Raw genomic sequence first — 25,000 nt, forward strand, 5'->3', positions numbered from 1 at the left:
AACGTCAACTTTATCGTTATGAATATAGTAAAGGAAGTAATTAATTCGGTTTAATACGGTTGACACCACGTATGTTCCATGAGAGAAAAGTAATTGTTTTCTTGCTCCCCATCACACCATATGATTAGCTGATTGGTCAAATATGTGCTTAATGAAGCCCTTTAATCTGCATATGCCTTTTATAGCATTACATATCTGTGTTGCATCTTGTTTATTTGCACAGATTCTGTGCATTTTCCTCATATTGATATTATACGTATAATCCGTACGTGACATTATTTTCTGAGTGTTTTCCCACAGTACCGTTTCCTACACATCGTCGTCGACGTTATTTTCACTGTCGTCACCGCTTTCAGATGATTCGTCGATGCCATCGTGCATAATATCAGACCTCATTAGTATTTTTAACATCACTAATATCATTAGGAAGCATATTTTCCCTGTCTACACTATCACTTTTTTCCATTAACATATTTTTCAATTCAGCAAGATCTGTTTGAGGCTTCTTATTTCCTCGGTCATTTCCTTGATTTTTTTCACTATTGGTTACTTCTGTGGCACTGTTTCCTGGGATGGGGAATCCTCTTGGCAGTTGCAGGAATTCCTGTGGGTTGGGGACGTCAGGCGGCACTAGGTGGGGTGTAGTGCGGCTGGGCATCGCCACTCCGCGATCGGGGCAGGGGCGGGGAGGGTGGGTTATGTACGGCGGCTTGTTTACCGTGTGTGTGTGTGTGTGTGTGTGTGTGTGTGTGTGTGTGTGTGTGTGTGTGTGTGTGTGTGTGTGTGTGTGTGTGTGTGTGTGTGTGTGTGTGTGTGTGTGTGTGTGTGTGTGTGTGTGTGTTGTACGCGTGGCGGCTTGTGGGGCAGTTACGGTGCCAGGCCGTCACACCTTGTGCCCCGCACCTAACGCATTCCTTTACGATGGTGACAGTGTCTTCGTCGTCGTTGTCCTTCTCGTTCTTTCTTGCCGGCTAGTTCTTTGCATGGCGAGCTTCTGCACAGATAGCACAAGCTGTTTCTTCCCTGCAATATTTAGCTACGTGGCTGTAACCCTGGCATTTGTAGAAGGCCACAACCTCTGAGCTCCGCGGTCGAATGGAGCTCGGCTCTATGTATCTTCCAAAGAATTGATACTCTTTAGGTGGTGGCTGTTCTCCACTCCATACAATGGTAATCCTATTTAAGGGCTCTCCGTCCTTGTAAATCCGAGATTTAAAAACATTCGGAAGTGGCAGTGTTTCCTCTGCGGCGGCCTCCTTCGGAAACATGGTAACCAGGTATTCCCGGTATCTTTTGCTTTTGGACTGATAGTCGTCTTTGTTCTGGAGGGAAATCCCCGCGAAAGTGCCATTAACCATTAGGGCCACGTAGTTTTGTTGCTCCCGTCATACGTAGACGTAGCGAGAGGATGTCCACTTCCCCTGCACCATGTCTAACGGGCCTTCCTCTTAGTGGGGCGGCAGCTGACTGACCTCCCTCATCCACCTGATTTTATCGACGGTAGACGTGTCTTCGGGATAGGCCAGTCTTATGTACCTCACCCGGGTGGCGATAGGTTCGCGTTGGTTAGTCTTCTCTCCGGTTGTCAGTCAAGTTGCTGGAGTCACGTGATGCGGTCTTTTATTTTCTTCTTTTTATCCGAACAAGTTGGAATCCTTCGTCATCAGCATCGGGGTCGGCAGGCGAATCCTTATTGTTCACACACACACACACGCACGCACGCACGCACGCACGTACACGCACGCACACGCACGCACACGCACGCACACGCACGCACACACATGCACACACATGCACACACATGCACACACACACACACACACACACACACACACACACACACACACACACACACACACACACACACACACACACACACACACACACACACACACACACACACACACACACACACACACACACACTGTAAACAATGCAGAGCAAGACCGGATGGTACCGCATAATAGGACTCGTCTCAGCAGACGAAGAGAGAGAAACATGGCAGACAGACCAAACCACACAGGGTCCAGCTCCATGTAGGTCTTATACATATACAATGTAAATAAAAAAAAGTACTGTTAAACTATGACAGTATCATGTTCGCCGAAGAGTTCGAAGGGTTTCAATGGATGACACCATGTACTATCTTCCATGCTCACATTATTTTCCTTCAACATTGCTGTTTATCATTTAATGTATATGAGCATTCATCATCGGGCCCTAAAGCGCTAAATGTGTACCTATTATAATGTGTGTATCTGTTGATATGTGTAGCTGATGATTCATTAACAGTACATTTCCTGCGCAGTTCCCACAATGGAGGTTCATCTGCTGCTTTGTAGATTGCTTCTGAGAGACCTTGTGTTCAAGAAAGGAAGCTGATTTAGTGTTTTTTTTAGAGATGACCCATTCTTCTAGCGGTCTGCTCGATTTGTATTTTGTTGTTGTCAAATGAACTGCATAACTATGCTAGAACTGGAAGCTCGTTAGTAGATTATACATTAAAATGATATTGCTAATTATTAAATCTAATCATCATTGTGCATTTGCGTGTTGGTAAGGGATATAGGTGCAATGATTGGACAATGTCATTTGATTATAGGAATTAATTAACAAAATATACGTGCCCAGCAAAAACGATTTTCAAGCTTTGGCGGCGTCAGTTCCATTAACCTTTGTGATTTTTCAAAGTAATATGTAGTTTGTTTCATTTTCCTTTGGCATATCAAAGGCAATATCAATGTAACACCTTTAATAAAACTATCAAGTGGCGGCAACAACTGCTACTTTAAGTGTAAAAATAACGTCATCCTTAAACTATGTTCTCTCTCTCTCTCTCTCTCTCTCTCTCTCTCTCTCTCTCTCTCTCTCTCTCTCTCTCTCTCTCTCTCTCTCTCTCTCTCTCTCTCTCTCTCTCTCTCTCTCTCTCTCTCTCTCTCTCTCTCTCTCTCTCTCTCTCTCTCTCAACAGAGTAAACCCCATTCCTCATTTGATCCCACCAAGGTTTATTTTACTATATACAGAGAGGTAGCCATGTTAACGCACCTTTATCTTGCCCTTTTGTTTTGTCTTCATGTTTTTTTTTTTTTGGCATATCTCTATCAAATATTCATAAGTATCGTGGAATCATTGCTCTATTTCCATGTCTGATTAGGCATGGAATCAGTTTGGTTTGACTCCAATACCTGTGTAAATGAATGGAATATGTAAGGAACCAACCTATGGTTTAATGGTGATACACCCTTTCAAGAATTGTAAATAGTAAGAAATGGCCTTTTTATGGTTAATGGTTAAAGCAAAATAATTGCTAGACATTGGTCATGTACACTAAGTAAATGAGTGAGGGTGGTTGTTAGTGATTAGTTGTAGTTCAAAAATTGATAATGGTTAAGTTGGTAAGGTAATTATGGGTTAATCAAGTGAAGGATATACATTTGGATGAAACTTGTCAAAGCAAATGTGAGAAACTGGTGGAGGGATCAGAAAATGGTCCATTTGCTGGCTAAATAGTTATTTAAGAATTGTAGAGATGTGGGTAGTAAAGGACGATGTAAGGGAGTAGTGTTGAGGAAGGTAGATGTTATGAGGAGGTGGACAATAAGGTGTAAGGTGTAATAAGGGAGGATGGGTAGTTGATGAAGAAGGTGTGGGGTATAGTTTTGCAGTGAAGCATGTTGAGTAAAATGCTCTGGGGATAGGGATCACGTAATCGGTCATTAGAGGGGAAATAGTTATTTGAGTTTAGAGCCGTGTAAAGGAGACGGGGTCATGTGGAAGAGGCGAGTTTGAATTGTGGAGCTATTTATGAGAGGTGGCCTAATAAGGTATGTAATGGTAGTTAATAAAGGGAGGATGGGGTAGTTGGGAGAAATGACAGGTTGTGGGGGTAAGTGTTGCAATAAGCAGTGGGAATAGAAATGTCTCCTAGGCTGTTAGGTGGCACACAGTACTTTCCATTAGAGGAGGGGGAAAAAAAAGACCATTGCATTCCATGTCAGAAGAAAGGTGGTAAGTAGGAGGCTGGGAGTCAGAAATCGGGCGAGTTGAATTGGTTGGAGCTAATTTGATAGAATAGGGAGCAAAGGCTTGATAAGAAGGTTGGATAATGGTTAATGGTTAATGGTTATTCATAAATTTTGCCATTAAGCCATGTAGCACTATAGTAAATGGTTGTGAAGGGTGGTTGAGTTAGTGATTAGTTGTCAAAGCTGGGCAAAGGAATTGACGAGTAAATGGGTTAAGGTTGGGTAAGGTAATGTATAGGGGTTAGATCAAGTGAAGGATGTATATGCATTTGAGGAATGAAAACAGGTTGTCAAAGCAGAAAGTGTGAGAAACTGTGGGAGGGATCACGAAAATCGGTCCCATTTGGCTGGGCTAAATAGATTATTTAAGAGATGGGGGTAGTAGAAGGACGGGGGCATGTGGAAGAGGGAGTAGTGTTGAGGAAGGTAGTGTTATGAGGAGGTGGACAATAAGGTTGTAAGGTAGTAATAAGGGAGGATGGGGTAGTTGATGAAGAAGGTTGTGGGGGTATAGTTGTTGCAGTTGAGCATGTTGGGAGTAGAAATGTCTCCTGGGGTGTTGATTAGGGTGGATACTGTACTAGTCGGCATTGAGGAGGGGGTATTAGTTGTAGTGTTCAGAGCCGTGGTCAAAGGAGAGCCTGGGGTCAGGGAATCGGGCGAGTTTGAATTGGTGGAGCTATTTGATGAAGAGGCAATTGCCTCTAATAATGGTATGGTTAATGGTTAATGGTTAATGGTTATTCATTGTTGGCCATGATAAGCCTGGAGTATGTTGGGGAGAGAAACTGTCCACCCCTCAGGGTCGCTTGAGGGGTAAGGGCTAGACAACTAAAGCAGGGGAATACCGTGCCCATGGCTCCCTCAGGCCGTTCAGGACTGGCACAAAGTCAGCCTTTCATCCTTTCAAAAAGTAGGAGGGGGAAAAAAAAGACCATGCAAAATTCCATTGCTGGAAGAGAAGGGTGTTTTTAGAGTAGGGAGCTGTGGGAGAGATCACGAAAAATCGGTCCCATTTGGCTGAGGGGGGTAGTGTTATGGGGAGGTGGGCAATAAGGTTGTAAGGTAGTAATTAGGGGAGATGAAGAGGGTTGATGAAGAAGGTTGTGGGAGTAATGGTTAATGGTTAATGGTTAAAAGCAAAATAAATGTGCTAGACATCTAAGGTCATGTAGCACTATAGTAAATGGTTGTGAAGGGTGGTTGAGTTAGTGATTAGTTGTCAAAGCTGGGCAAAGGAATTGACGAGTAAATGGGTTAAGGTCGGGTAAGGTAATGTATAGGGGTTAGATCAAGTGAAGGATGTATATGCATTTGAGGAATGAAAACAGGTTGTCAAAGCAGAAAGTGTGAGAAGCTGTGGGAGGGATCATGAAAAATCGGTCCCATTTGGCTGGGCTAAATAGAGTATTTAAGAATTTTGTAGAGATGGGGCTAGTAGAAGGACGGGGGCGTGTGGAAGAGGAAGGTAGTGTTATGGGGAGGTGGACAATAAGGTTGTAAGGTAGTAATAAGGGAGGATGGGGTAGTTGATGAAGAAGGTTGTGGGGGTATAGTTGTTGCAGTTGAGCATGTTGGGAGTAGAAATGTCTCCTGGGGTGTTAATTAGGGTGGATACTGTACTAGTCGGCATTGAGGAGGGGGTATTAGTTGTAGTGTTCAGAGCCGTGGTCAAAGGAGAGCCTGGGGTCAGGGAATCGGGCGAGTTTGAATTGGTGGAGCTATTTGATGAAGAGGCAATTGCCTCTAATAATGGTATGGTTAATGGTTAATGGTTAATGGTTAATGGTTATTCATTGTTGGCCATGATAAGCCTGGAGTATGTTGGGGAGAGAAACTGTCCACCCCTCAGGGTCGCTTGAGGGGTAAGGGCTAGACAACTAAAGCAGGGGAATACCGTGCCCATGGCTCCCTCAGGCCGTTCAGGACTGGCACAAAGTCAGCCTTTCATCCTTTCAAAAAGTAGGAGGGGGAAAAAAAAGACCATGCAAAATTTGTTAAGTCGAGGGCTGAGTCCCAAGGTTGGGGAGTTCCCCAGCATTGGGTCCCAGTCTCCGTCTCCTAAGCCCCCCCATGACAACAACGGGCGAGGGATTGGAGGGGTGCTCATTTGATGCCAGTTTCACATATACCAAGAGTTAAAATAAGTTCTGTATTAGTGTATGTTCTCGTAAACCATTCATAATTTGACTTTTCATTCAAATTTAACCTTATAAAACTATGTATCACTGTTCAGGTAGATGCATATGAAAGATATTCTGAAGTACAAAGTATAATATTTTCACATTTTTACTTGCATGTTGTTTGCCTTCTTGTGGATTAATAATTGAAAATACCTCTACAGTTAATGTAATTTTATTTTAGATTTTACTCTTACAATCTGAAAAAAGTATCCACTGTGCATGTTTGTATCCAGGTCACTGGTAGTTGTTAGGAGTTGACAGTACCTTTTGCTATCACAAAGAAAGATACCTTAATATTCCATCAGAGTTCATCAAACAGATATAAAGGCATTTTTTTTTTAGATCTTCCATAACTCAAGGTTTTATTTCAACCAAATATATAAATATAATTTTAAAGGTTGGAAATAGTTTCAATCTCAGAGTATTGCCAAAATGTAGAAGGCAGTATATAACATGTTAAAGTTTAAAATATGTTAAGTCCTGGAGTGCTTGGAGGTCTACTTCATATTCAAGCCAACTCTAAGCATGGCATAATGGGAAGACTTCAAGGTCATTTGAGAAGGATTTAAAAGCACAGAATTAAGGATATATATATCCTGTTTTGAGAACAAAATATAACCTAATGCAGCCAATTGTAAAAAAAAGGAAAAAAAAAGTTTCTTAGATAAGAATCATAAGAATTTTTAGGGTTTTTGAAAAGCATGACTTGCATACACACTTTTATTATATGTTACATGTTAGACGGTAAGACACAAGGGCCTTCTGACCCTAGGCACTGTTTCTTTTGCGACGGATTTACTGGAGTGGGCTCGCAAGAACAAGGTGGTGGGCAGTGCACAGAGAGAGGGAGAATATAAGTATACATTTAAGTATACATATTTTTCATGTCTTAAAAAGGAGAGAAATCAATCACAAAAACTTTCCCCTACAAATTCTAAAAGCAATAAGTAATATTGATTACATGACATTTAAGAAGCTCTATCAGGTTAATTAACAATAAATAACTTATAAATCTTCTATTTCATAAAAATTCCCCCTCCCTCTTATTTACCCTCTTTGTACTAAGCTACATTACAATAGCATACATTACAACTGTACATCATGATATGTTTTATGTGACTAATATAAGAAAATTTTCAGCACCAAAATGTTAATTCAGTAACCAAAATGTAAGCATGTCAGCTGTTATTCATTTACATCTATGGGATAAGTTGTGAAACATTCGAGGCTGAATGGTTTATACTTTTAAAGAACATTCCAATTTAACATTTTATTATTTGGTTTATCTGTTATTAAAAGGATTACTTATTTCTAAATATAGGATTCAATATATTAATTATAATCAATAAGCATTATCTTTCAGTTGTATTTTCCCCATAATAACTATCTAGTTTGATTTAAAGCAATGGGAGAAATACAATAACCTTAAAAAATTATAAATTGAAACTGGATAATATTATGTGATAAGGCTGGAGTCCATTTCCTCCGTACATCCAAGAGTGGATGCCTGTGGATGGACATTTAAAGGCACCTGTAGTTCAGGACTTAAAATTCTTACCTAACTTGCACGCAGACATAAAAGCACATGGGTGAAAGCGACATGAAGCCTGACAATGAACTCAAATTACTGCACCTGTATACATGCTGATATATAATATTCAGTATATTTAATGTCTGTCTACACAAAATAGATTTCTTCAGAGACAATAATGTAAGCAATGCAATTCTAACCAGGCTGGAAAGATCTACTCTATAACACCTAACACAGTAAATGCATTTGGTATCTTGTTTCAGCTCTCCTCTACATGATAGCTTCTGTTTGAGCTGGTCATGTGCATGGTGCGTTCAATACGCTGAGTTGAGCTTGACAGAATCTGCTGGGCACTCTGAGTGGAAGTTCTGCTGGATCTGTTCAAGGAGGTGTTGGCAGAGGAGCTAGCTGAACCAGTTCCTTTGTTCTGGAATGCTCTAAGGGCTTCCTTGAATGTAGGTCCATCATCAAACTCTGCACCACCATCGCTGGCTCCAGACAGATTGAATGAATTATCAGCTGATCCTCCATTTGATTGGAAATGTGACTGGTTGAAAGACTGGGATGTTTGGTGTGAAGTAAGATGGCTGCGGATGGGGCTCGGGTTGAATGATGTGGTGTGGGAGAGGTTTGGTGACCTTGTCTGTGGGGGATCCGGATACTTGCATGTAACCTTTACAGCACGAGTGGTAGTGATGACACCAGAATTTTCATGGGAGGAATCGTAACTGCAAAGAAAACAGCATATGAATAACTAAATAAAAGATTATGAAATTATAATTCATAACTCATATATTCCCACTAAATACAAAATTTAAGCAACAATGCTAATTTGGCTCCTGTTTTACCTAGAAATCATTTCACAAAACTTTTCTGTGACCCATGTAAAAAATGTATAGTTCTACTCAACCATAAACACAATATAAAAAACTTATCTTGAATTCTTATATAAAAAAAGTTTTGAAAGTACTATTTGACGTTCAAGAAAAATGTCATTATAATAAACTTAAATGAAAAACATTGATAAACAAGGTATGCATATATCAATATGCATGCATTTAGTACAAAGGATATTTCAGTTCATACAAAAGGACTTACCCAGAGAGATATCCATCAGTATCTGAAAGTCCTGATTCATTGCCATCCTTTCCATACTTCTGACGACGGATAGCTAATAACTTGGCTCTGGCCTCTGCCAGTTCTCTCTCTACTTTCAGGACCTGTTCTCGGGCATCAATCTCCTGGGCCATACCACCAACAAGACGATTTTTAACAACTACTGTGAACTCTTCTTCGTGTTCAATGGCCTGCTGGGCAGCCTTTACCAAGTTGTCTGTGGCTCGCTTAACTGCATTTCCTGCAGCCTGCAAGCGCTTGGTGGCATTTGAGTCTGGATCAGCTTTTACTTTACATGCTACAAGCAACTGAGCAGTTGAGCCAGCCACTTGCTTTGCAGCTGAGATCAGTTTCTCTTCACTAGCTTGCCCTTGGACTAGTGCATTAGCAGCTTCACACAGAGAATGAGTGGCTGCGGCTACAAGACGAGCAGCAGAAACCAGGCCCTCAGACCACTGCCCATCATCAGAGGTGACTGTGGGACGACGCCTAACTCTTCCTGAATCAACAAGCTCACGTTGTGCTGAAGAAGCAGCCTTCACAAGAGCTCCTGTGGCTGCTGCAATTGATTTACAGGCCTCCAAGATGATTTCATCAAAGTTCATAGATTCATCAATTTCCTGAAATGAATAATATATTAAGCATTAGATGAAGTATACTAATATTGGGACTTTTATAGCTAATTTTCAAAAAGACATCTAATCATCATGAATACCTACAACCAGTATAATATCTATGAATATTACAAGATACATGTAGATATAACATGAAAAGTAAAGGATAATGAAATTGACCCAAAAATTCTAAAATCTAAAGGCAAAACAAAACTCACTGACATCTGTATATGGTAACCTATCATTTCCCTCATAGTCTAATTACTTGTATTAAGTTGACATTTCCTTGTAGTTCTACCCTGGGTAGTATTTATCACAGTTGCGTGGGTTCTTCTGGACGATATTTCACTGAGCTGTGATAATATGTTTGATTCTTAGTCGAGGCCAATCAACAACCAAGAATATCAAACATATCTCAAAGCAACAATGACTTGCTTGCTGCACTGGCTGCATTCTTGTTGGACACTTCAAGAGAACATCATACAAGTCTTCAGCCTCTTGGCAGCTGTCTTGTTCCCAAAGGCTTTCCAAAATTTACACCAAAACAACTCCCCTCCAAATTTGGTTTTCAAATACACCTTCATACACCTGAATTGTGTTAAAAATCTGTATATGCATTATATACGTGTTACCCACATTTTAAGGTTAACATTTTTCTATTCTATAAACAATATATTTATCCTAAAAAGTAAAACTCACAAGTTCTATACTTATGAGTAATAAAGGCGTCCTTTTACTTTACATTTATTAGTGGTAAACATATCTCATTTTAATAATCCTTCAGCTAAATCTTACATCTAGCTGCTTTGCCATGCTACCATCAACTTATTACAGCATATGGAACACTGGAATTTATTTTTTTCATAAATGTATAAATACATATCTTACACCCAATCAATCACTGATTACAACAGCATCTTTACAACATACAATAGGTATGCCTATAATACAAAATACACCATCAGTGCTCATGAGAGAAATATCCCCCTCTTACCCTTAAACAATAAATAAAAAAATTAATAAGAAAAAAAGTTACTAAATAAACAAGAGCAACCCTAGTTCATGCTGTACCTTTGTCTCAGTGCGGCGAGGCCTTAGAGCCATCAGCTTCCGAGCAGCAGCATCAATGGAATTGGCAGCACCGATGAGTTCATTCTCAGCAATTACAGTCGGATCATCAGGATCTTCCCAATCATGACCTGAGAGCATAGGAAGAGCCATTAATTTTTCAGCAACAACTTTGCGGTAAAGACTTGTTAATGAAAACAGGGAAAATAATGATTTTTTTCTGAAGCTCATTGTGATTTTTTCTAGGGATTTTTTTTTAGTTTACATTATGAAACAAGACAAGATTCCAGTAACCATGATTTTTTTTTTTTTTTTTTCAATCTTAGTTTAATATTTAAGGGCTTGAGCATAATCTCTTCAGTTTGTCTGTTGTCCCTTTTGAAAATAAACTGTTTAATAAAACAGAAGATATATATATATATATATATATATATATATATATATATATATATATTTTTTTTTTTTTTTTTTTTTTTTTGGGGGGGGAGGGTATACATACTTTGTCATGGATAACTTTTCTTTTCTAGAAGAATAATTCTACTAATATATTTTCTTAAAAAAGGCAATCCTGTAAGAAGATTGGACCTCAACTTTATCTACTAACAATATCCTTAACTATATCTGTTTTAATTTCCTTAAATAACAAGAGATTTAGAAGGAACATTAGCTTTATTCTATCTACTTAAGCAGGAGCACCAGGCTTCTACCCTAAGTGGCCAAAAGATATAGAATATTTGTCATTTAACTTTGAAAATTCTACCAACATTATCATGAAGAAGTCAATATTCAAATAATTCAGCAGTTGGATTCTTGCCATGCTATTTCTATAAGAGAATCCCTTATAAAAATATATATTTACAACATGAGCTACTCTGCATACTGAATATATGTACCCTTAAGAAAAGAGGATGCATAATGAATAACAATATTTACACAGAAGATTCACCTGTACTTTATCCTCCATGCCTGTTCTGATCATCTCATAAAAGAAAGCATAAAAATTGAACCAGAACATGATAATATTCAATTCTAGTACACACAGAAATGGTTCAACACTGATACTTGACAACAAAGCCACTACACAGCCTTCAACCCACTACCAAGCTCAAAGATACATCTGGACACGAAGATGCTCATCACCAGACTAAAAGAATTGGAAAGATAGCGTTTTGTGAAATGAATTTTTCAGGCAATCAATATCCATGGCATAACCATTCCAGAGAGAACTGACAAATGCAAAGCATCTTGAATGATACAGAAACTGTGATATGCAAAACTTCCTCACACTGAGGCACTATCATATCACAAGATCTTGGTTAACGAAACTGCTACAACAAGACCGGAGACAAGGATAGTACATGCATAATGCTAGTCTACAACTGGGAAAATATCATGGCTACTTGTGCGCTTCACTCACCACTGGGCGGACTCACGCCGACCTCGTGCCATTTGAAGTGGGCTGTAGGGGGGACATGGTAAGGGTGTGCACTTGGAAGGGTATGTGGGGTGCAATATCCTGTATTATGCTTCTATTACCTGCTTTTATGAATGGGAAGCCATCTTACCGTGCCAGTATTAACTTTTCTTTACTTTTTACAAGAGATGACCTTTATGCATTCATAGTGCAGGATATGTGCATCCTTCATATTTCACTTCCTTCTGAAAATCGCTTACATACTCAAAAAACACCAAACATCTTCACTCTCCTCCTTTGTCTAAATCCATCCTACTACTATAAATGTTCCTAGTGAATAATGCACTTTTCAATTGAAAACTGTCTTAAAAATACATGCATCAAAGCCACTCCCAAATCATGCATAGATGACTGTTCCATGAGCTCTTGGAAAACTTAAATAAATAAATACGTAAATCATAAATAAATAAATAAAAGAAAACAACAACAAAAAAAGAAAAAAAGCACCAACACCCATTCACAATTATTACATTTTTCACCCCTAAAAGCCATCCATCCCTGACTATTTCTCTAATTCAAAATACTGAACCACACACTTCCCAATGCTACTTTACTTATAACAAAGCCAACAATAAACTGCTATGCAAAAGACAGCCTTAATACAAAAACAAGCCATTCAACAAGCCATCTTACATTCAGGTACATGACTATTCTTACCTTTCAAAGCCTCTGATGTAGAGACTAAATCTGTGACACACTGAGCAATCTTGCGAGACACTGTGCTCAGGGCATTGCGGGCCTCGGGACTTGGCTTGTGAATAAGATGCATGACCATCTGCAGCAGTTCACGATACTGGATGGCCAAATCATGTCCTGAGGTCAACACCTTTGAGCGAAGTTCCACAGTTTCTGCTCCCCATGCAGCAGCCTTTTAAAATGAGGTATCATAAAAAAATTAATCTGCTGCCACACTGGACAATTCACTTTGCAATACTAAGCATCTTTTAAAAAAATAATATATAACTTCATACCTTATATATAACAAATCTTAAAATAAAAAAAAGTAATATTAATTACCTTGCACGTTGTTAGCATATCAGAAATAGCCTTACGACCCATATTGGCAGCCACAATGACATCTTCCTGCTTGAGGCTGTTTCCAGCTCCAACAGCCTTGGCGGTTGCAAGAGTAATAGGCTTTGTGCAGCGCACCAAGTCTTCTGGGGTGGCCTTGGTCTTTGGAGCCTCATCAGAATCAAAGGCCTGTTGAACCACAATGAACTCTTCTATTAGTAAGCAAGTCAATTGCAAGTACAGTCTGTACCTGAATTTGCAACATCTACAGTTTCTATTAATTTATATCCTATTTTCATCATACAATAGGTAAGCAGTCAAAATGACAATAACTAACCCTGATCTCTTGTGCAATGGCTTCAATTGTGGCCTCCAGAGCTCTTGTTCCTCTGGTGTGTTCGTCTTCAACTGCCTTTACTGTCTTCAGCAAGGAGGTCACATTGGTTACCATGACCTGTTTAAAAATAGTATTCAGTTACAATGTGTATCAGTACTAACAAAAAAAGGTAAAAAAATTAAGGGGATAATTTTTCACATGTATGTCATGAGAGTTTACTCAAAACAGCCAAAATTTATCAATATGAAGAAAGATTTCAGCATTCGGATTGGTCTTTCAAAAGCTGAAAGAGAAAGAATAAAGAAGAGTGACACTATTTACAGTACACATATTAACCCAATGGCGTCGGGTATAGAAAATTAAAAAAAACTCTACGCTCTGGCGAACGGCGGCAGCGCGCCGACTCTGAGCGCGTGAAATTGGTACATCAAGCCGAATCATTGCCTCGGGGCGTTTTGGCGCGGCGCAGCTCCGGACAGCTACACGCCTCAAATCGGGCGTATTGTTATGACGGCGATAGCCGTGACCCGTCGCCATTGGGTTAAAAAGGGAGTTAGGCAAAAGTCTCTCAAGGTTTGACTTTCCTGTGAAAAGGCACAGGAAAATTACCCCCAGAAGCCATAAATCTTAAAACACAAACAAACCACAATTACCACGGCACTCCACCAAGATCACACCTGATGGCAAGACATGAGCCTGGATATTAGGGACACAGTATTACATGACCATGACAAGCATTCAATGCTGACTCTTTTAGTAGGGGTCTTTCACTTCATGGAAAATGCAACTAAGCAGGATACATGTAACAGGGTAAAGTTTTAATATGTATGTGAAATTTATTTTGTACACCCTTTAACATATAGACATCAGCACTAAAATGCAAGAATACTGGTAAGACTGATTGATGGCAAAAGACAATGTTAAATATCCAAAACTAGAAGAAGATCAAATATGAAGAGCATCATTATCAAATAAAAATCCTTTTAAAATTAATGTATATCATCAACTAAACACTGAAGTTAAGACATTCAACAGTACACACCATCCATCCAGTCTGACATGATAGGTAATACTGAGCTCTATTTCATCTACTATATCAAATATCACTTGTTACAGAAACAAAAACACAAAAAAACAATCCAAAAAGGAAAATGGGCTATTTCCCCATAAACTTCCCTTGTGAATAAAATAACTATACAAATACCAAATTTAATGATGTATACACTCCAGTTCTTAAACTGCACCTAATGATCTAATTTCACAGTGGCAGCAGAAGTAAAATCAGTCCTCTCATGGAGGACTCCCATGTATGGTCTAATACATAATTTAATGAAACAGAATACTGTGTTATTTTGGTGGTTATAGAAATCACTTGTGGAATTCTTGTTCCTAAATACCCTTTTTTTGTGTGTGTGTGTGTGTGTGTGTGTGTGTGTGTGTGTGTGTGTGTGTGTGTGTGTGTGTGTGTGTGTGTGTGTGTGCGTGTGCGTGTGCGTGTGCGTGTGCGTGTGCGTGTGCGTGTGTGTGTGTGTGCGTGTGCGTGCGTGTGCGTGAATACATCATTATAAATATACAATAGCGATCATATGCAGCACACATATATTTCAAAGTAAAATGCATCATACTGAAACCGCTAAAGACAGCAACCTGTTAATATAAACGTGCCAAAAAAAAAGCAAAAATGTTAGATGTAAGTAAATAAAAAACTAAATGTTAACTCAGTTGCTTTTGGGAAACCATGCGGTTAGTCCCAATAATGGCCAATGCCTTGGAGGGAGTTGTGAATCTTCCGTCTATAAAATAAATAAATAAGAAACAGGAAGTTAGTGTGTGTGCACCTTGTTATTTCCGAGCTCACCTTCCTCTTGCCATCATGACCAGTGATATTTAATTTAAAATCTATTGCTCTATTCCTTATCAACTTCCACAAGTTCAGTGGTACTTTTGTGATCAGCTGTGTCAACTCCTTATTTTTTCATGAAAGACTATTAGTCCTTCTCCTGAAGTTACCCTTGTTTTTTACTATCTGGTTCCAGTATCATAATGTTTGACAAAGAGAGAGATTTTTTTCTTTTATTGACATAAACACAAGTTTTAAATAATTCATATACAATGTACAGACATATGACTATAATCACAGCACTACAAATTATGAGCACTCTAAAAAAAGTTCCATACACTGAAAACCTAGAAGCTGTATTAGACTTCAAAACTTCATCTTTTAATTCATGGATCTTCTAAGCCAATATATTAATCAACAAGTGTTCATAGGATGGCAACATTTTTATAGATGTGCTCAATAGAAAAAGGATATCCTTGGTATCAATACATGATTCCTCAATCATGAAATGTATATTGTTTAATATTATGAAATTCTGAACTTACTCTATTAAGTCACGGGAAAAGAAAATGAATCAATGACCAAAATTTTTAAAAATTTAGAGCCCTTTGAAGGACACTACATAAATCAATGAAATACAAATCTTAAATGCCCAATCCACAGAACATTCCTTGCACTGCTCTATTATTATCCTCTGAGAGCAACAAAAGGATTCCTAACCAATTTAATTTCCTTGGCAATCAAAACTGTTATTGTGAAAACTATAACTCACTGTTTTGTAAGAATTGGAGGATCATGAAATAAATTTCTAGTATTCATAAATGTCTACAATAAATAAACCAATAAAAATACAAAAGGCAAAAGAAAATTGCCAAAATTTTGTCTGAATATGCCAAGTGATTATTCTAAGACCAAAATCTTGTAGAGTTCAAGGTTGTTTCAGTATTTTCTTGTATATCACTGCATCTTCATAAAGGTGTTATTTTTTTGTTTTATTATTTTCTAGCAATTGAACCTATCTAAAGGGTACAGTGGATATTCAAATTTGTCCATAATAAGAGGAAAAGAAAAGAAAAGATGAAGAATACAGAGGTAAACAAAAGATGACATATCTAAGAGTCCTTTCAATGTTAAGTGGACTCAATCAAAATATCACTGGTCAGATGATGATTGTCGGGGATGTGTTCAACGGAGAGTAGACGGATCAACTCCTCCTCCTGATCCGACATGAGCCACTCTCGATCCGACTCATAGTAGTCAGACCAACCCTGCTTGGCAGAGAACCCAGATTTATGTTTAGCCCTGAATTTGGGAAATGCCACAGCTGAACTGAACACTGCTCTCTACTTTATATAAAAAAAAAAGAAAAAAAAAAAGAAAAAGAAAAAAGATCATATTCATAAACATTTAAGAAGGGGGAGAGCCACTGCATTTTTGTCTTGGCACAGAGTATAGAGAACATGTATCTTTCACCCTTTTTTCATTTTCAGTAATACTGACAACAAAGTGACAACCCTTATAGACTGAAACACTTCATCCTACTGGGAACTGGTGGACTTTCATTATAGTACTTTGAATCTTGGTTCTCTGCCTTAAAGAGACAACAAAAATGTAATGGATATGTTAGGGTTGGAAATGACCGTATATCTAGTTGCAGGCAATTTTACGAGGGGAAGACCAAATAACGTGCGATTCAGCCCAAGCAGTCATGAGGCCCACAGAAACAACATGAAAAAAGTCCACCCTTCCAGGTAGCATGCAGTGTCATCATCAAAGTTATGGCTTTTAGTCACTCTTCAGAGCTAAACTATTAGATATTAAAAGGGTATTGAATACCAAAACTGAAAAGAGAGACTTTGTAGTAATGAAATTATTGCTCCTCTCAGTCTCTTCTGATAACCATAAAGAAGGCAGAAGTAATCCCAAAGCCACAAATTCTTGTGTGTATTATATATATGAACAAGTTTGCTTACTGTTTTTAAAAAAATCAATCAAATGCTTTATTCACAATGACTTTTTAAGTTTATATACTTTAACCTGAATTGAAATTCCTCTATTCTATTGATTCACTTTCCACTTTTAAAAAGATAAGAAATATTGTCAAGTCTCAAACAGTTTGCATTTTTCACACCAGTATTCATTTCTTGATACAATGTACTGCAATACCTTAGAAATAATGTAGTAAAGCTTTTTAAGCTCATGTATGCTTTGTGTTTCATCAGATTCATACCCTTCAACTATTATTCATCACTGACCCAGATACTGCATATCAATGTGATTTCATCATCATATAACAGACAGACAAGGAGCATACATCCATCTATCAGATCTCGGTACTTATTGTTAAAAGATTAGATACAAGTGTATGTTTATTGGAGTTATCATTAAGTCTGGCACTTTTATTAATGCATTCATTTTATAGTCAATACAGATTACCATATTTAATAAAGGATATATAGATGCATACCTTTGCTGATTCCTTTAGTGTGGTCATGGCAGGATCATTAAGGGACTTGCCAGATGCTGCCTTTGTGGCATGGATCAGGTCACCCAGGGCCATGGCCACATCCTTCACTGCATTGATCAGCATCACCTGTTAAGGGGACATGTCAGGGCTCTAAATGTTTGCTCAATTCACATCTAATATGCAATTTGTTGAGTATCATCACATGGTAAAATAGGTAGGTAAACATTTTTACTTTTATGAATTTGTATCACTAAAATGTAATGGAAACTATACCTGAGCTTCTGGATTATTTGCCCCAAGAGAGGAAGCTCCACTCTTCACAACATCAGACAACTGAACAATCGTGGTTACAGCATTTTGTGCAGCAACAGCCAGCTGTTCTTGTGATGATGCTGCTCCTGCCACAAGTGTCTTTGTATCTTCCACGAGAGCCTGTATTACAAAAAATTAAGTTAATAATATATGACCCCAATCTGTATATATAATTTAAATTATATTTTTGGTAAACAGAATCTCAAAAAGAAAAGGTACATCACACCACAAAATACTCCTTCACTGTGATAGTGAAAATATTTCTATTGCATTTCTGTCTTCCACTACCTTTTACTACCTGTGTATAAATACTAGGTAATGAAGTGATTTTTGAGAACTTCGGCTTTTCTTGGTATTTGCACATTGGTGAAGAACTTAACAGATTTATGAAAAATGTATCCCAAAAAAACTAAACTCAAACAGTACAAAATAAACAAATTTCAGCCAAAGCATTATAAAGCTAATTTTTTCCTTGGTATAATCTGCCTTTCTCCCATCAAATAATGCCAAAATTATATTTAGATCAAAGCAATAAAGTACATAAATAAGAAACATAATTACCTTAGCAGTCTTCAGAATATATTCCCTGTGGTCAGAGAAATTTTCACCTTCCTTTTCAGCATTGAGAGTACCAGCTGTTGCAAACATGATGGTTGTATCAAGGTCACCAATGATACCAGAGACTGTAGAAGCAGCATTGATGCAAGCCTGGGTACCTTGAGAACCAGCTTGAAGTGCAGCCATAACATGGGAAGCCTGAAGTAAATTATACAAAATGTTAACATTAATTTTTTAACAAACAACTTGGTAAATAATTTGAATCTAATAAAATGTTCAATAGGATCCAATTGCATAAATATAATATTCCTTTAAGAAGTGAAGACTGCAAAGCATACCTTCTCCCCAACATGGCGAGCAGATTCAGCAAGGTCACGTTGGCAGAATGTATCACGTGGAGCAGCCTGGCATGACCCTCCTGACTTCACCAAGTCAATACATGCCTGTCCAAGCTCATGCACACTGAAAATAAGTATTCATTAAAGCCAAGGTCTAAAATTATTTGAACCCATCTTAATAGCAGAAGATATATGTTATGAATGTGTTATGTTATAAAAAATAGGTGAGATAAAAATAACTTCATTTTGAAATCTTCTTCAGGAGTTCTTTACAATAATTTAGTTTTCATACTGTAAATACTACATATTTTAAACAGAAAGAAATCAAAGATACACAAAAAGTGAAAGGTTGAGCTTACCTGCTTCGCAGACGAGTAGCAATTTCTGTATTTGAAGTTTGACGGATGGCCCCAGCAGAGTCTGAGGACAAAGAGCTGTACTGATGTGACACACTAGCTCCAAGATTACCCAGCTGACTAGCATCTGAGGCTGCCTTTCCAACCTGAAATTGCATACATCATTAATATCATATAATTAAATTGTGTGTCTTTTTATTCATGCATTCTAGTTCCTCCATACAGGTACTGAAGAACTATGAAGCCTACAAACATTGTGCTTACCATATCCTGGGCCAATCTTGCAATCTCTTTGGCAGCTGTGACCATGCGTGTCTGGTAGTCAACAAAGCTCTCACTGTCATCAGAGACAGCAACAGCATTATCCTCAAGTCTGTGCATGGCTGTGGTGATTGACTCAACCAATCCTGAGACAACACCAGCCTCTGTGGCTATTGTTTCTACAGTTGACAGTAGCTCCTGTTGTTAAAGGCAAGCAAAAAGACATTAATAAATACATATAAATAAATATACATGAAGTTGTCAAGGCACGGTTGATGATTAATTTCAGGTAATCATTCACTGCTCTCTATAAAATGGATATTTAACTAACCTGAAGTGTCTCCTTCATAGTATCTGCTGCATCATCCACATCTGGATGATCATGGACTGCCTTGGGATTACCACCAGCCTCCTTGGATACATAAACAAGTTGCAAAGCATACTCAGCAACAGCCTTAGTCTGATCCAGTAGACACATTTGCTGTTTGCTAAATTGGAAATAAATAAATCTATATAAGACTGCTACTGATACTAACACTGGCATATAATATCCATAAGTTCTATTTCATTCATCTATTTCATTCACTGCAAAGAAAGAAATGTTATTGTAGAAACCTGCTTACTTGTTGAGCATGTTTGATGCAGAGCCAATAGCAGCAGTGACCATTGGGTCAAAGTAGCTTGACATCTGAGTGATGGAATGGCCAAGCTTCTCTGCCTCACTCTTGGCAGCTGAACGAACCTTATCAATATTGTTAAGAAGAGCTTGTCCAGCATTCTCTACTTGTTCATTGAAGCCCTAAAGAAAATAAAGGTCAACCCATTAATCAATGAACCAAAAGGACAATATCACTAGGAGTGAAAAGGAACAAGATCTAATGGTCAAAGATAGGGTAAAATTAAAAATAGTATTCTCATTAATTTTTCCAAGCAAAACATCATTACAACTGCTTATTTCCTAAATTAGAAAAAAAAGGCAAATACAGTTGCAACAAACCACAACACTTTAAATCACCTGCAAGGAATTTTCAGTCTGTTGCTGGAGGTTCTGGTCCAACACACGTAAGGATGCTTGATCTAAGTCCCTTATGTTCATGTTAAGTTTATCAATAGCTTCATCACACTCCTTCTGTCCAGGGGCTTTGTCTCTGTTCATTGTAGAAAAATAGAAAATTAATATCTTGCATACTAACTGAACATCAAAAACCATAAAAACAATACTTAAAAAGGTTTTATTCATACAATATTTTATAGCATACAATCAAATCATACCTTATTGATGACACAAGCTTCTTTATACTGTCAGATACATTCTTGCTATGACTAGCAAGTGACTGCCAGGTTGGTGGGTCTTTTGGGTTGACAGCAAGACTCTTGGCTGATTCTATCATGGAACATGATCCACTGATGATAGCTCTGCCTGCTGATGTAATTGGTTCTTGTGATTCACGAGCTTTGCTAGATATCTTAGCTGGTACTGATGCAAAATCTGGTGAGTTTGCAAAAGTGCACAGGTTCTCCACGGCTTCCAGCAAGGGTTTGGTGGCTGCACTGCATCGAGCCCGGTTCTCGTTGCTGTAGTCCTGATCCAGTGCTACAAGTATAAAATTAATTAATATTCTGCATAGAAAACACATTTAAGTGCAAAGACTTCTTATACATTATTAGTCTATGACAAGAATGAATAAAAAGGTTGGGTAAATTGTAATAAGACTGAACTTACTTTTTATTTCTTTCACTAGATGAGCTGTTGCATTTGCCACATCTTTGGCAGACTGTACAAAGTGCCTCTTTGCGACTGGGTTGTTTGTCTTAGCAGATGCTACACGGCAACTGTTGCATAATGCACTTGTATGCTTGGCAATGATGGTTGCTGCACTCAGAACCTCCTGCTGGTTACTGTTGGGGTTGGAAAGTGTTTCACATGCTGTGATAATTGCCTCATAGGCACGAGCAAACTGGGACTGATCGACCAATCCCGGGCGTCCAGCGACACTTGTTGGGTCTGACACGCCAACAAGATAGGCAGCCTGAGCAGCACTCTCCACCAGACCACAGATGGCTCCACTTACTTCTTTAACAGCACTGCCAAATCTATCATGTTCCAGCTTTTTGGCATGATTAGCAATGCCAGTCATGGCATCTCCAAGACTCTTAGAGCGGTCCATGACTGTGTCCAGACACTCAAAGTATGAAGCATCTGTCACTGGTTCTGACGGATGATCCAGAAGAGGCCTCATGGACTGGATGGCACGTACAGCATTATCACATTCTTTCTGCCCTGGTGCAGCTGAAGTGCACACATTGATAAGGTTGTTAATTGAATCTGTTACAGCTCGAGCAGCACTTGCCAGTTGATTCTTTGCATTAGGAGCATTGGGATCAGCTGCAACAGCTTTAGCAGATACCAACAGCTTGGATGATGACATTGAAACACTCTTAAGGCTGACAACCATCTGACCCTGAACTTCTTGGTCTTTGGTAGTACCAGCCATTTCCATGCCTACTCCCATCAGACTACCAAATGCAGTTGAGAACTTCTTTGATGATGTGGCTAAGTGCTGTGTTGAGATACGAGCTGAAGAAACCACTTCAGTTGTGACAGTGTTAAGTTCAGCTGCAGCATTGCTGAGCTCTGACTGCAGTTCACCATATGGCTTTGTGGTGGGTGGGAACCTACCAGCATCTAAGTCATTGGTTGAATCTGTGATAGTCAAAATAGCATCATCCACATCCTTTTGGCCAGGTAAAAGATTGAAGGTCTTGTTGAGAGCCTGTGAGACACCCTTTGCCACCTGGGCAAGCTTTTGCTGAGATGCAACATCCTGTGGACCTTGTACCACTATACGTGCTTCTTCTATCAGTTCTGATGATTTGATCATGACCTCACGAGCAGCATTAATTAGACGGTCCCGCAAGCCATGGTCTGTTGTTGTAGCCACCACACCACGAACTGCAGACGAGAACTCTTTCAGAGCAAGCGCAGTATCCCGTGATGCTAAGCCTATGAAGTGCTGGTTGCCTTGGGCTGAGGAAGTCAGAAGCTGAGCCATGGTAGAGCCCACAGTTTTGCTGGAGTTTGTAAGATGTTGAGCTGCACTCTCTTGTGTTTCACCTGGCAGGGGACGCAGAGTGCCTTTGTCAGCAGCTTCCTTCAAGTCACTGAGATCGTCTTTCAGACCCTGAATAGCATCCAAAGCAGAGTCAATTTCCAGTGATCCACAAGCCTCCTGTGCCTTTCCAATGGCAGATCTAAGATCTACTAAAGCCTGACCAAACTGTTTTGAGGAATTGTTAAGTTGAAGGGCTGAAGCTTGGTCTGACACTGTAGGTAAGGCAGCCTTTACTGAAGCAACCATCTTTGTACCTGGTTGTAGGAACTGATTGCAAGAGTTAATAAGTGCTAACTGAGCACGAGGAGAATCTGAGTTATTGATTGTTCCTTTGACACCCTCAACAAGTCGTGGAATCACATCAGCTACTGCCTTACAGTCAGATATCAGCTCATCCTGTGTACCTGGACTGGTGTTGTGTGGTCCAGCACCCTGTGCAGCAGCCATGCACTGAGTTCCTGTTGCAGCTGCATGCTTTGCTGCATTCTCCAAACGTTTGATGATCTTCTTCTTTAAAGCATTACTAGCTGCTGCATTGGTAGCAATTCTTACATTCTCAGCAGCCTGTCTCAGTTCTAACTGTCTCTTCTCATCATTAGGATTTGAAGCACACTGCTTAGCTGACTCTACCATTTTAGCTGTTGCATCTGCAAGTTGCTTGGCTGCAGCCAACAATCTATTCTGTAAATCAGTATCTGTCTGGCTTTCAGCTTCAAACTTAATGGACTGGATCAAGTGTGAGGTTGCCTGAGCTAATATTTTTGCTTGCCTGACCATTTCTGATGCATTCCCCTGTGAAGCAAACAATTTCTCACTTGATACAAGAATGGTTTCAACTGCTTCATCATGGACACTGAGTCTTCCTTTCTGTTCACCAGCCGTCTTGATGTGATTGAGAAGATCATTAAGGGCACGAGTGACTTCAGCTGCAGCCTGAGAAAGGTCCTTTAGTAGTGCCTCATCTTGGGTGGCCCGCTGGCATACTTGTACCATGCCTTCAACAGCACGGCCTACCTCCTTGGCTGCCTCAATCAGCTGGCTTTGGCAAGCTGGGCTGTCAATTGTAGGGGCAACAACCTTTGCACAAGCTACAAGCTGGGAAGTTGCCAGAGCACATGCTGTGGCTGAATTTATTACAACATTCTGCAGCTCCTGGTCTTCACATCGAGATGCAACTGCTTTGGCCTTTAGAATGAGAGCTGCAGTGGTATTTGCCACAGCCTTGGCCAACCCCAGCAAAATGTCTTGAGTTTCATGGTCGAGATTACTATCAACAGTGTGGAGAACAGCAGTTGATGCCTCACCAACTCGTGATGCAGCAGTAAGCAGACCTTGACGAGGTTCTTTCTTCTCAGGTTCAGCAGCTGTGAGCAGATCAGAGAAGGCATGGCAAAGTACTTTGGCTGCACCGAGTAGATTGTTCGACTCATTATCAGTCTCCAGCAAGGCAGCAATCATGCGCACACCCTTTGTCATCTCTGGCAAGTTGGAAGTAATGGTGTGAATGGCAGCTCCCACAGCAGTATGATCCACTTCTTCGTGCACAGCTACAGGTAAAAAGAAAAATTAGAAATTTTTTAGCATAACTGCAACAGGCTCAACTTTAATAATAATAATAAATAGAAGTATAAAAAATAAAACCAAACAAAAATTCTCTTTTTTGATAAGTATTGATACGTATTCCTGCATAGAACATACAAAACACAGCATAGGTAACTTACAAGAAGTCAGAGTTACAACTTCAGCTGTGGCAGCATTCATGGCAGCAATCTGGCTGGTGACAGTCTGCTTGTTGGAATCAAGGGTTACTTGCTTCCATTTGATGGAGGCTGGGTCAGTACCCAGCTCAGGAAGCTCAGCCTTGGTTTCCAGACTTTCTGCACATTCTTCGATAATCACATGACCAGTTTCAATGGTTGAGACGAGTGCCTTTTGTGGTTTGCTCAGGACACTGGTCACTTGTGGATGTTTGGCCTGGTAAATTGAGGAGGACATTGGTAAAATAGTCCTTTTTTTTATTAGCAAAAGGAAAAACAACATATAAAAATCAACCATAAGGCAAATTTAAACAGATTACAGGACTAGTAACATTCCTAAGAATATATTTGCCATCTTGAAAATATTTTCAACTGAATGTCTACATGCAACCAATAAAAGTAGAATTCACCACAGAAAAATACTATTACAATTATGATGCAGAGCTTGCCACCTACTTGCATTCTGAGTACTCCAAGATAAGGAGCTTGCAAAGGAGAAAAGACAATACAAATGACAATAATGCAGCACAACATCAAACACTGAATATCACAAAACGTTCACGCACAAAAAACAAAGACCAATCACACCTTGCACCATTAAAGGGTAAAGTACAGCTGTAGCCAACAATGAGCATT

At 39.2% G+C, this 25,000-nt stretch overlaps 1 protein-coding gene across 2 annotated transcripts in view; it reads right to left on the reverse strand.

Annotated features, from left to right (window-relative positions):
• Positions 1-6,914: 6,914 nt before the first annotated feature.
• Positions 6,915-25,000, reverse strand: part of LOC125027955 (talin-2-like) — an 86,896-nt gene continuing 68,810 nt past the window's right edge. Inside the window, exons 14-32 of one of the 2 annotated variants that reach the window (XM_047617149.1) lie at positions 24,329-24,581; positions 21,218-24,154; positions 20,767-21,088; positions 20,510-20,642; positions 20,118-20,293; positions 19,826-19,982; positions 19,498-19,692; positions 19,237-19,379; positions 18,878-19,001; positions 18,543-18,737; positions 17,943-18,101; positions 17,670-17,795; positions 13,363-13,479; positions 13,029-13,214; positions 12,669-12,879; positions 11,955-11,996; positions 10,541-10,668; positions 8,838-9,475; positions 6,915-8,467 (exon numbers count right to left, since the gene is read on the reverse strand). In XM_047617149.1, coding sequence (XP_047473105.1) covers positions 7,999-8,467; positions 8,838-9,475; positions 10,541-10,668; positions 11,955-11,996; positions 12,669-12,879; positions 13,029-13,214; positions 13,363-13,479; positions 17,670-17,795; positions 17,943-18,101; positions 18,543-18,737; positions 18,878-19,001; positions 19,237-19,379; positions 19,498-19,692; positions 19,826-19,982; positions 20,118-20,293; positions 20,510-20,642; positions 20,767-21,088; positions 21,218-24,154; positions 24,329-24,581 — 6,711 coding nt within the window. In that variant the 3' untranslated portion in view covers positions 6,915-7,998. The remainder of the gene's footprint in view (positions 8,468-8,837; positions 9,476-10,540; positions 10,669-11,954; positions 11,997-12,668; positions 12,880-13,028; positions 13,215-13,362; positions 13,480-17,669; positions 17,796-17,942; positions 18,102-18,542; positions 18,738-18,877; positions 19,002-19,236; positions 19,380-19,497; positions 19,693-19,825; positions 19,983-20,117; positions 20,294-20,509; positions 20,643-20,766; positions 21,089-21,217; positions 24,155-24,328; positions 24,582-25,000) is intronic. The other variant, XM_047617150.1, reaches the window with a different exon arrangement.

Source organism: Penaeus chinensis, chromosome 8 (assembly GCF_019202785.1).
Source record: "Penaeus chinensis breed Huanghai No. 1 chromosome 8, ASM1920278v2, whole genome shotgun sequence".
Lineage (NCBI taxonomy): Eukaryota > Metazoa > Arthropoda > Malacostraca > Decapoda > Penaeidae > Penaeus > Penaeus chinensis.